Here is an 11,783-nt window from a genome sequence, read left to right on the forward strand (position 1 = left end):
TAAGTCTGGACCCTACATATGCACAGTGTGAGATATGTATATATTTATAGACAGTGCATTGTGTGTCTATATGTGTATACACACACCTGCATGTGGGAAACGCGTGGTAGCAGGCCCCCTTCTTAGTCTGCTATCCCATAAACCAGGAAAAAAAACTCTTCCAGGATTTCTCATTGGGGCGCAACTATTTATTTCGACAATTTGCATCCTGCTGAACTACAATCGTCTCTTAAACTACCGGACCCTGGTCCTCTCTGCTCACAACCGCTAAGGCGGATTGGCATGACCCTTCACCCCCTCTCCCCTACCCCCGGCCTCGAACAAGTAGGGAGGGGCGCTCCCTTGAGAGGAGTGGCCAGGAGAGAGGGGTTCTGGGGCGAAGGGTGGCCGATGCGCCTTAAATGGTCTTGCAGATCCAGATACATAGAAAAAAAGGGCAGTCAGAGTAAAGCAGGGGAATGTCATCTCTAGCAAGGGGGGGAGGGGAGGGGGAAGGAGGAAGGACGTGTAAAGGAGCCTGACAGGAGACTCACCGGGGCAAGGAACTGCGTCAGTAATTCTCCCAAATCAATAGCCTCATATTCCCCTTGTAGCAGGGCATCTTTGTCTATGTACAGTAGCAAATGGAGAATAGTAATTTCTTCAACCCTGTCATGGATAAAAATACTCTCCTTTTAATTTCCATTACAAAAATAGGAGCAATATTCAAAACAATGATTGTCGTCTCCATTTTCTCTCTCTTCTTTTTTAAAATATAAAAACATAAAACAGCTCAGGCGAATGTCCTCGGTCTCTTGTGCAAATGCTAACCACTGCAGCATCAATTGGTCCTCTCTAATTCCCTAGTCTATCGAGCTAGCTCTAGCAGGTCTATAGATTATAATCTTAACATTTAGTTAGTTAGTTTAAGGATTGGTCCACAAAGTAGATCTGTGCGTTTTCTCTAGTGCTTATTCTTAAATATTATTTTGGTACAAAAGAAAAACAATATTATTATCAAAATATTCATTTAATGGCTTTACTTCATACATAAATACATGTTTAGATAACACTGGAGCGGTGAATTGATCAGTCAGTTTGGAAATGACTTTTTAGGGACGGGGGGTTGGGGGGGGTGTCCTCTCTCGGATTTTTTTTTCCCCGGGGCTTTTGTATACACAGGAGCGATTGGGAAACTCATCGCTACAAATAGGCTACTCGGCGTCCTTTGTTTCTAACTCTTTGTTTATACCTTTTCCCCAGGACTGCTGCCAAGTATTTCTTGACAGCCATTTGTTTTCGGTAGCGGCTGTAGCTGTCTGTGAATATGCCGTCCGAGTGCCTTTTGGAAAGCGGTTCCGAGTCATCTTCCAGGCCGCTCGCTCCGCTGCAAGGAGTAGGGGAAAGAGAGGAGGAGAGAAAAAGAAGGCAAAGCGAAACGTGGTTGCAAAATCTGAAACCGCGAACCCTGCCGCAGGAGCTACGTCTTTCGGAAGCAGAAAAGGGAAAGGGGTCGGGAAATTGCGCCCAAAATGCATAGGCAGGCCACCTTAACGCCCAGAAGGCGTTTCACTGCCAAGGGGCGTTTGCTGGATACAATCCGTGTAGACTCTTATTGGTGTGTGTGTGTGTGTGTGTGTGTGTGTGTGTGTGTGTGTGTGTGTTTGGCGGGGGGGGAGTGTCCCAGCTTTCCCTTTTCTTTCCTACCCAGGCTTGCTCCACAGGCCAATGCCCCCCCCCATGCCAAACAACAAGTCCCTCGCGATCTGCCCCGATTAACCTTCATCCTTTCAGCAATTCGAAGCTTGTGTGTTTGTGTGTGTGTTTCCCTTCATATCATCCTCGTTATCATCATCCTTTTTATCACAGAGTTATCCAAAAACATTTGGCCTAGGGAAGGATCTGGCGGTGGAGTGTGCAGGGATTGGGGTTTGGTTTTGTTTCATTTCTTAAAAGGTGGGGGCTTGTTCCTCTTAAGCAGCGCGAGCAACACGTAGACAGGGGCCGAAGCAATAAAGGGCAGGTTCTTTCCACGGCGCCAAGAAACAAAGGCTTTCTCTAACCACGCTGCGGAAGTTGAAGTGTGATCATAATACAAGTCGACAGTCGGGAGACAATCTCTTCCTGGTATGAATTATTCATCCTGAAATGGTGTAATCCATTTCCCCATGGGCTTTATTAAAACGTTGCCTTCTGCCGATACACGCGCGAGCTGGCATCCGGCTAGGAGGGTTGATTTCAAAGCAGAGGTCGGGGAAGGGAAGGGAGAAGGGCTGCTTTGTTTTTATTTTCCATTTTATTTCTTTTCCGCACGTTCGGTGGTCAGCCTGCGCCTGGATCTATGGAAATGTTGCCCTCTTCCTCTCAGAGGAGCCTCGAGTATTTATTTAATCATTCCCAGCGGGTTAGAGGGGGGTCGGTCAGACTCTGCAGAGGAGCGAACTGTACAAGTGACAAGGTCTTTATCAGCTGAGCTTGTCGCCGCACCTTTTCATCCTGTCAGGCTGAAGGGGTGGGGAGGGAGGCCGGCTGTGTCACATTCAAGGGAGCGTGGAGGATTAGCAACTCTATTTAACAATATTGCCCAATCCTCTGAAGGTTGTAAACCAGGAAAGCCCACCTCTCCGGGAGTTCAGCCCAATTCTGTTTAATAATACTAGTCTCTGGATGACATTCCACCCGTAGTTAGATCATCAGCCCAACTTAACGGCGATGACCCGATTGGCACCCACATTCCCTAAACGCGCTGACTTAGAGACAGACTTGTTGGTCTTCCACGCACCCTGGGACAGTTTGATCCAGAACTGTGAATCGAACTGTGATCCAGGTTTGCATGCATTCTTGTCATTTGTGCAGAGATGACAGATCCGCTGAGCGCTACGAAATAACATGCCCAGTGCCATTTAACCCCATTCTAACCCCATCATTAAGATTTGTTCCTTAGATTTCCCCCCCTTACACACCCACACTCCCTCCCCCCCCTTCCCAAACAAGGAAGACCGTCTTACCCCACCCGCTTGGCCATCAGAGAATGAAGGTACTTCCTCGCCGATAACTGGCCCAAGACTTTCCTGTAGGCTTTATTAAAGATCCCATCCGCATGCCTAGAAAGAAGAAACGAAGGGGGGAGGGAAGCGGTGGAGAGAGGGAGGGAGGGAGGAGGAGGGAGACGCAGAGATCAAAATAAAGCAGGCAACAAGCCATGATCAGCAAGCTGATGGAGAAACCTAGTACTACCCTGAGCTCATCCTGCAGGGAAACCTCAGCAAGGAGAGGGGGGATCTGGGGGTCGGCCTCTGCTTGGGTCCCCCAGGGACCTCGGGCCGCGCCTGCCTAGGCAGCGGAGTCTCGAGCGCGCACGCTCCCACCCTTCTCCCCCCCCCCAGCTGTCAGCTGTCGGGGCAACTCGGGTCATTTTCTAGGACGGGGCGCGCGGCGCGCTGCTCAGAAGCTGGCTTTTTTGCCGGAGAGAGGTAAGTCTGTTTGCTCGCCTCCTTCTTCCCCACCCAGTCTGTTCTCGGTCTGACGCGGAAACCTTGCAGAGGAGGATCCTCGGCTTGAGAGGGATGCTTCTCCTCCTTACCCCCTTCCAAAGACAAAGCGGAGAAAGGCTAGGAAACCACCTCTCTTCCCACCCCACCCCCCACTGGCCCGCCACACCCACCGCGCGGTCCATTGCGCAGCTGCTCCGGCGCAAGGGGCGCGTCCAGTTCAGGTCAGGGTACCAGGATCGCAGCCTGCTTTGAACTCCTATCTATCTGTGGCTTAATCACCTCTTTTCCGGTGGGTAATACAAGGTATACACGTCGTCCAGCATGGAGGAAGGGTCGGCTATCCCGAGGGGCTCGCTGTCGAAGGCGTAGTCGGGCAGGGTGTTGCCGTCTTCGTCGTACGCTTCATCTTCCAGCCTGCTGTAGAGGAAGACAGGCGCCGCGCCTTGAATGCGGGATCGCGGCGGGAGCGGGGTGGGTGGGCACGTCGAGGGGGCGGTGGTGGGAGGAGGGGGAGGCAGGCAGCACTGGCTGGGACCATGAGGCACCCTTCACCCCCACTCAGATGCACCTATGGTGCCCGAGGCTCGCTCCCTTTCCCCCCACTTCACTTCCCCTACGCTTCGTCTGCCCCTTAGCCGCGAGGAAGAAGACTGCCAGTCAGCTAAGGGAGTAAAAAAAAAAGGTGGGGGGAGAAAGATCCCCACAGGCTGCCAAAACGAGAGGAGGGAAGAGGAGGAGGGGCAGACATCTCTGCAGCAATTCCTCCTGTTCGCCAGCCGCCTGTTTTGTCCCTCGTCTATTACACCTTCAATCCAGAGGCCCACGTCCAGTTCTCCTCTCCTAGTTAGCGTTCAAAGGACTTCGCCCTTCTTTTCTCATTCAAGCCAAAGGCTTTTCGCGCTCCCAGTTGACCCAGTGGGACAAAGGGGGAGGGGATCTTGAACTCAATACCTCCCCACCCCGGAATCCTTGCTGCCTTTCTGCAAACCGGTTTCGTTTTGATTTTATTTAGGTGTCTCGGACAGTTCAGATCAGAGGAAGATATATCTCGGCCAGAGCCAATGGAAGTGGAGTGGATCAGAGCATGCATGGAGGTTGGGAGGTTGGGATGAAATCCTCGCTTGGTCATGTCACTTGATGGAAGGAGACCTTGGGCACGTAGGGAGGAATTAACCATTACTGTACATTGATAGGGTTCAGGCCAGTGATGGGAACCTGTGGACCTCCGGATGTTAGCGGACTCCATCAACCCCAGTTAGGCCGGATGTTGAGACAACAACCGGAGAGTCTCCTGGGTTAGGCCCTCTGTTTCCAGTTAAGCTCAATGGGCGACCTCGGACCCATCACTTTCTTATAAGCCTTGTCTTCCTCACAGGGTTGTTGTGAAATTAGAATCTATGTATGTACCGGTAGGCATGAACTACATCACTCGTGACTTTGCCACAGCTATAGGGTAGAAGAGGGATTTGCCTTTAAAGAAATTAGTGTTCCGATATTTATCTGTTTCTTCTCTTATTTTAATACATATTCATTTAAGATAATTCGTTTGATGAATTAATGCTTATCTCCCTCGTCAACATACAGTTCCCTCCTATTAGCCTGAGATCTCTCGTACCCTTAATCCAGGCCTGTGGGCAACGCAGAATCTAACCAGGGAACGGTGTAAAAACGATTGGGAGATGAAATGATCCTTATACACCCAACACACGCCATTCACACGCAGTGTCTGGGAAGCAGGCCAGAATCAGCGTGTGAAAAATAAGCAATAGGGTTTTTATTATTGCTATTTTTTTATGCCCAGATATTTTCTTCATGTATTTGAAAGGGCTCTAGTAAAACACATAAGATTTAATCCCTCGCATCTCCTGGTAGGACTGGAAAAGCTCTGTCTGAAACCCAGTATTGACCAGTTCTCCTCAACCTTGGGTTATCTTTCTGTATTACAACTTCCGTCATTCCTGACCATTGGCTAAACTGGCCGGGGCATGTAGAGAGTTGTAGTCTAATAGTATATGGAACTCCAAGACTAAAGAACATTGGAAATCCTAAACTGACTGCAATGCTGTGGCTCGGTTTTAAGGCAGCTTCCTGTGGGCTGGGTTTTCTTCCCACCTTCTCCCAATGCCTCAGGGTGTCCCTACTCCTGAGAAGTAGGAGGAAACCCCCTGGGATCCACCCGATTCGTTCCATAGCTAGGAGGAGTTTGGAGACGTCTCTAAAAACGCAGGAATGGAGCGGCTCTGGACTCGGGTCATGAGTTTGCGTTTCTTTTCTTCCTTCCTCTGCGCAAGCAGACACACGCTCTCCACTCTCTTTTCTGCGTCTTACAACGGTTCCCCACCTCTCCCCGCTTCCCACCCAGCCTGATCTCCGCCGCGGTCTCCCTGCTGCCGGATTTAGGTCACTGCGCGTCTCTCCGGCAGCTATTTTCGTCCGCGGAGCGCTGGCAGGAGCTATCAATAATGGATGCTCCTCAAGTGTTTCGCGGCTGCTAATTCAGGCGCTTGAATGGAGCCAAGAGCCGCCCCCACTACATCCACTGCGGGGGGGGTCCCCCTCCCCGGGACTGACAGCTGCTCTCACCCCCCGCCACCCAGCCCCACCAACTCCCGGGTCTGGGTTGGGAAAGAGGGCTGAAAGACCTGGGGGAACCTATGACAACAATATTCCAAGAGGGTGGAGGAGGTTGGTTCGTCTCAGGACAACGTCAGAGCCTGGGCAGTGGCGTCCCGGCGCGTTGGGCGCTCTATTGCCAGGACTGAGCCGCTTTCACTCTCAGTCCCCCCCTCCCAGGAGGCAGGGAAAGCCTCGTGCTTCCCCAAGATTGGTGGCAGATCACAAGAATCCGCCCCCTCCTCCTCTCAATTCTTCTGACCAATAGGGGTCAGTAGCGTTCTTGGCTTCTGTCCCTCTTAAAGAGGGGGGGGGGAGCAACGCTGGGGGAAAGCACCCTGTTGGTCTGGGCGCAGCAGCCTTCCCGGCCTCAGCACCCTGACGGAAGTCCTCAGCACCTCTCCACAAGCGGTCTCTGCTGGGCCACCTTTGAGAGATTCTGGAAAAAGCGCAAGTCCCATCTTGCTGTGCCTTCTCTCCTCAAGAGTGGTTTGTGCTAAGCGTTTGGGAAGTTCACAAGCAGCTGTTCGTTACAGATCGGCTGCTCCTGATCAAGGAGGCTCCACTTTTAATAAGAGGATATTTGGAACAAAGGGGTATAAAGTCGATACAACCAACTTAGGTTATGCGGAAGGAGCCTTGTGGTGTATTAAAGGTTATAGACTCCTGGTCGACTCAGGCTCCCTTTTGGGTAATTTTGGGAGCAACAAGGCAGCCAATCTCTACTACCGACCGTCTGTCGATACTGCTAACGCTAACAGGGAAATGCTCCCGGGTGGTGTTACAGGCTTGTCCTGCCATCCTAAAAGTAAAGTTGCTATCGTCAATCCGTCTATACTCGTCGATATTGCCTTGTAAAACAATCTAGTATAAGTCACTGTGAAGCTTATTGCCAAAGAAATGTGCTCAGGTTCCTGGTATGAGACAGTTGGTTGAGGGATGCAGTTTAAACAGCCTAGATAAAAAAATCATTTCATTGGAATTTAACTTCCTGGAGAATGCATTTGGGATTGCAACCTTAAGGTACAGGCATGCTCATTGAATTCAGTATGGTTATTCCAGAAGCAAACCTTTTGGTAAGAATCCCAGTTGAATGGCATTGGTGGAGCGATCTTAGCAGTCCATCCACATTTTCCTTTCAATAAAAGTTATACTTGCGGGAAATGAATTTGGTGAGGCTCAATCCTACAGTGTTTCCATTTAGAAGACCCGCACCATCGAAGCTTTAAAATCTTACATAGAAATCTGAAGATGGAAATGACAAACTGCGCCAGCCAATAGAATTTCACCGTATGGGGGCAACCCTACACACTTCACGCGTGCACATTAATGGTAGCCTCAGTCTGGGCCACGGCGATTCACTTTAAGCTGCCTTCCCTAGATGCGCACCTTCCTTCTAAGCAAGGCTGCTTAAGCAGCAGGCGCCATTGAAATTAGCGGGGCCTCTGCTAGGTATATGCATTAGCCCAGCCGAGTTCAACGATTCCAAGTAGGATGTAATCGTATCAATGCATCATGTGTGGATCGAGTCGCCCATCATACATACCGTAACACTTCCGCTGTAATATATTACTCACTAGATGTAATTTCCTACCTGTGATCCGTACTGCCAGAAACGTAGCAGACACCGCAGAGTCCTTAGCTATAACCCAAAGCCTTCCTCTAACAACTTGCCTACAGGTTCAGTACCTTCCAGGCAAACGCAGCAGGTAATAGGCAGCCAAATTCGGGATTAGAAGTCTATAAACATACTTTCGTTATGAGCCCAAGGATGCTCCTATGCACATAATCTAATATCATAAAAGGGTTTGTTCCAGAATATATGTGCATAGAATTGGGCTACAGGTACATTTATTTCAGAGTCAACGTTTTAGATATCAGAATGGCTGGTCTATCATAATCTGCCTGTATTTCTCAATGTTTGGCACTCTGATTATCTGGAAAGAAGCTCCACATACCTCACAACTGTTGCAGATAAACACTTACACATAAGCGTCACACACACACATCCTGCTTCTAAACGCACAACTTGGAGTTAATACCCCAGGAAGATTTAAGATAGCAGCCTGGCATGTCAATGAGTGGCTTTATACAGTTTTTCGGTTTATGCTTCAGACCCAATCCCATGGAATGGTGGTATAGAATTCATACCACAGAACAGAAAGCGAATGGGAACCCCAAGATAAGCATTGCTTATATTGGAGAAAGCGGGGGAGGGTGAAATGAAATTGTATACATTCCGGAGAGGAATATATTGTAGGATATCGCGGTTTCCTACGAGCATTTAATTAAGTAATTCTCAGGCGCGCGCACCAGCACGCACGCGCACTCTCTTTCACAAACAGAGAGAGAGACACACCAAACGCAACTTGCACAGTTGCTCGGTAGTCAATTTCATTGCTGCGCTAAGGACAGCAGCCTGTGTTTCTAACCTGGAGGGTTCCTTAGACAGAGCATCAGCTATCAATGTCTCTAAGCAAGTGACCTAACCCGGACCTTGAACCTTGAGCTGTGGGTTCCCCAAGGTTAGAGAAGGAGGGAATTCTTGGGGAGTTTTCCTTCTTGGCAAGGAAAGGGCCAATTTCGTCTCTAGCTGGAGGCTAGAAGGCTGAATCTGAGCTGGACAGCTCCCAGCGAAGCGTCTGGACCCGGTTAGCAGTGGCGAGAGAAGGGTGGGGAAAAGAAATCCCATGCAGTATAATAAGCCAAGCCCTGGCTCCCAGTCGGGTGGGGAGAGCCGGGCACTCACTCACCTCAGCGCGGGGTATTGGAGTCCAGCAGCAGGCGAGCAGTAGACGCTGCAGTGCATGATTATCCCATAGACCAGCAGGGCGAGAAGCGCTTTGTTACACATTGCCACTCTAGGAGGGTGGGAAAGAGAAACCGCGGTCACAAGGGGCTCCTAGGGGGCTCCCTGTCCCCTTCCCCAGCTTTGTCCAGTAAAGAATCAGCTCTTGTCACCTTGAAACTATCAGATGCTGGGGAACCCATCTGTGGGACTTTTCACCAACCCAGGCACAACCTCTCCCACCCGCCCCCCTCCTCCCACCCGGCACTACCATGCCCCTCTCCCCCGCCCCGCTCCCGCTCATTCGCCTTACCATTCAACTCTGGAAACCAGGCGCAGGACTGGATCTGAATCAAGGAGGATTTCTCCCTTCTTGTTGTTGTTCTTCTCCTCCTTCTTTCGCTCTCTTCCTCCCAGGAAGTTTCGGTGGGGATAGTTAATCCTCCTGAAGCATCGCCTCTCTCTCGGTTTCCCTCTGTGTGTGTCTTGCTTTCTTCCTCTGATGGGCAAAGAGGGAAACCGCAGAAAGGGAGGGGGCGTGGGACAGACAAGCAGATCGACTTGTTAGCTGCCTAGCTTGGGGGGGGGGGTTGCTCAGCTCAAATTTTTTAAAAGTTGCAGGTGTAAAGTGGTCTGCCAGGCAGGCAAGAGACAAGGGGAGAGAGAGGGTGAGGAGAGGAAGAAGGGGAAATCCTTGCAGGAAGGAAGCGGGAAACAGAAAGGGAGAAAGTGGGAACAGGCTGCGTTATAGCAAATGCTACAGAGCGGTTCTTTTTCCCTTCCCTGAGCAGCTCCTGGCTTCAGCGTCGATTTGTCTCCTTTTGCTTCACTACCTCCTCTTTTCTTCTCCTTTCTTCCACCTTCTGTGCCTTCCAAGTTGACCAGCTTTGGCTGCTGGATGCTGACAGCCCAGGCTCCCTCCTTAGCTACCAGATCTTTTGCACCCTCTTTGCTTTCTGCTCCCAGCTCTCTGTTGTAAACAGGGGGTCTCTCCCTCTCTTTCTCTCAATCTCTCCTCTCTCTGCCTTGTTGCCTTGCCGGGTGTCTAGCTTGTTTTGTTTCTCTGTTGATGTGGCGTTCGGATTTTTATTTGCCGATGACCTTTTTTATTGTTGTTGTTGCAGTCACGTAATAATCGGTATCAGAAAAGACGTCACCACCCCAATTCCTCAAGGAACAGAACAATCCCAACTTCAAGATGATGCGAGCAGGAGTCATAAGCTTCTCATAAGCACTTTAACTTACACCTCCCCCCGCCCCTTCCCAACCAAAACTCTCACTGAGGTGGCTAATTTTCAATTTTCATATTTTCCCCATATTTCAGAGACGGGTCATTCGATTGCATGTCTCTTGCAGAAAGTCTGTCCTTCAGATATACTTTTTTTCTCCTCCTAAACGTCTTGCTTGGAAACAATCCCCACTGATTTCAATGGAAATTGCTTCCAAGTAAGTGGACTCTGGTAATTTTTCAAAACAGAAGACTTGCTATTTGTTTACTAAGCCAAGAAATCTTGGGCATGTGCTTCTTTAACCAGTGCAATTAAATATTTCAATCTCTGTTTTTGTTGCCGTCGTCATTACATTACTATTAATTTCCCCTCCAAAGCTGTTTGAAGTCTTAGAGGATTCTCTGTAATTTTCTAATTAGAGATGGCAATTGACAGTCTGGTGGATTGATTACCCGCTGGGCGAACAGTTGCTTTCCCACCGGAGCTGTCCAAACACTGTGGTGCTGAATGGCTTTGGCAACTGCACAAGGAACTTGGAAGAATGTTGCCCCCAAGATTGCTCCATATTTACAGAGCTCCCATGCTGGCAGGGCAAAATTAGAAATGTCATCGTTTTATTCATACGGTGATGGTGGCTTGTTGTCATACCATATTCACTGTGATTTATTTGCCCATTTTGAAAGTGTAATGAACATACGCATATTTATTCTCCGAATGTGGAAAGGGGTTGTATGCTTTTTAAAAAAAAATTGTGGACAGATCTCGGTTTTAGACACCATCTGAAAATTTAAATAACAAACAACACAAACGCCCAGGCAATGAGATGCAAGGAAATGATTAGAAATTGATAATTCTGTGAAAGTTCCCCCTGTAAACTCAAGCAGCTTGGACTTGGCAGGGAAGCACACGCAGACGGGGAGGGTTTCCATTAAAACTTCATATGCAAGGGAATTCTTAAGGGAATCCCTCCTTGGGAATTCATAATCCATAAGCATTACTTTCCTGAAAATGATGTAGGGGAAGAGGGGCGAAGGGGAAAAGATCACGTCTGGTCTCCGTTTCAAGTAATTTGGTATTACTGGCTTCTTGTTTCCTTCTCAAGATAGAAGTCCAGATCCATTTCAGAAAATTGTCTCAAAAAATGCAGACTGATGGAGCCACTGCCGTGCATGTTAATTATTAAGCTGATGAGCAAAAAAGCAGGAAGAAGCGGAACCACAATGATTTTTTTTAACTTCCTGATTCAGTTATTTGGCTTCAACGTGCACGCAGGAGCGCTTTGAAACATGGAGTTCTCAAAACGTTTATATAATTTAACAGTAAATAAGCTCCACTGCTTCCCGCAGCTGAAGGACACGCAATGCTTACAATAGTTTTATTCAGATTTTGTCAATTAACTTTAATTGTGTCTTAGCTTTTTATATACAGGTAGAAATATTAGACTTTCTCCTTGAGCATGTAGCAAGAAAATAATAGTTATTGGATTAAATAATGTTTGTTTTTCTGATAGGAATCAGTTGCCATCGAGGAACACTATTCTCTTGTGCTTTTTTAACTTCCACTATAATTCGTGTGAGCTGATACAAATAAAGTTTATTTTCTCCCTTCTTCAAATAACTAATTTATGGACTTAAAAAAAAAATCATTGAAACCTTCTGATGCGTTTCACTACAGAAAACC

General features: G+C 48.6%; 1 protein-coding gene across 1 annotated transcript; it reads right to left on the reverse strand.

Moving 5' to 3' along the window:
- Positions 1–990: 990 nt before the first annotated feature.
- ADCYAP1 (adenylate cyclase activating polypeptide 1) lies at positions 991–10,605 on the reverse strand. Its single transcript, XM_035125520.3, has 5 exons — positions 9,188–10,605; positions 8,840–8,947; positions 3,753–3,890; positions 2,988–3,083; positions 991–1,366 (listed from the first exon to the last, which is right to left on the reverse strand). Exons 2-5 carry the CDS (start codon positions 8,938–8,940, stop codon positions 1,183–1,185), a joined length of 519 nt encoding a protein of 172 aa, XP_034981411.1. The 5' UTR covers positions 8,941–8,947; positions 9,188–10,605; the 3' UTR covers positions 991–1,182.
- Positions 10,606–11,783: the final 1,178 nt, after the last annotated feature.

The sequence above is a fragment of the Zootoca vivipara genome, chromosome 8 (assembly GCF_965207765.1).
Source record: "Zootoca vivipara chromosome 8, rZooViv2.hap1.1, whole genome shotgun sequence".
Lineage (NCBI taxonomy): Eukaryota > Metazoa > Chordata > Lepidosauria > Squamata > Lacertidae > Zootoca > Zootoca vivipara.

Bases quoted from the DNA above. Each gene is read 5' to 3' on its own strand.
- ADCYAP1 (XM_035125520.3), bottom strand. From the start codon at position 8,940: ATGTGTAACAAAGCGCTTCTCGCCCTGCTGGTCTATGGGATAATCATG. The intron at 3,084-3,752 runs GTGATTAAGCCA...TCTTCTTTCTAG, and splicing joins TATTACCCACCGGAAAAGAG to GCATGCGGATGGGATCTTTA. The intron at 1,367-2,987 runs GTAAGACGGTCT...TACTCCTTGCAG, and splicing joins CTGATGGCCAAGCGGGTGGG to CGGAGCGAGCGGCCTGGAAG.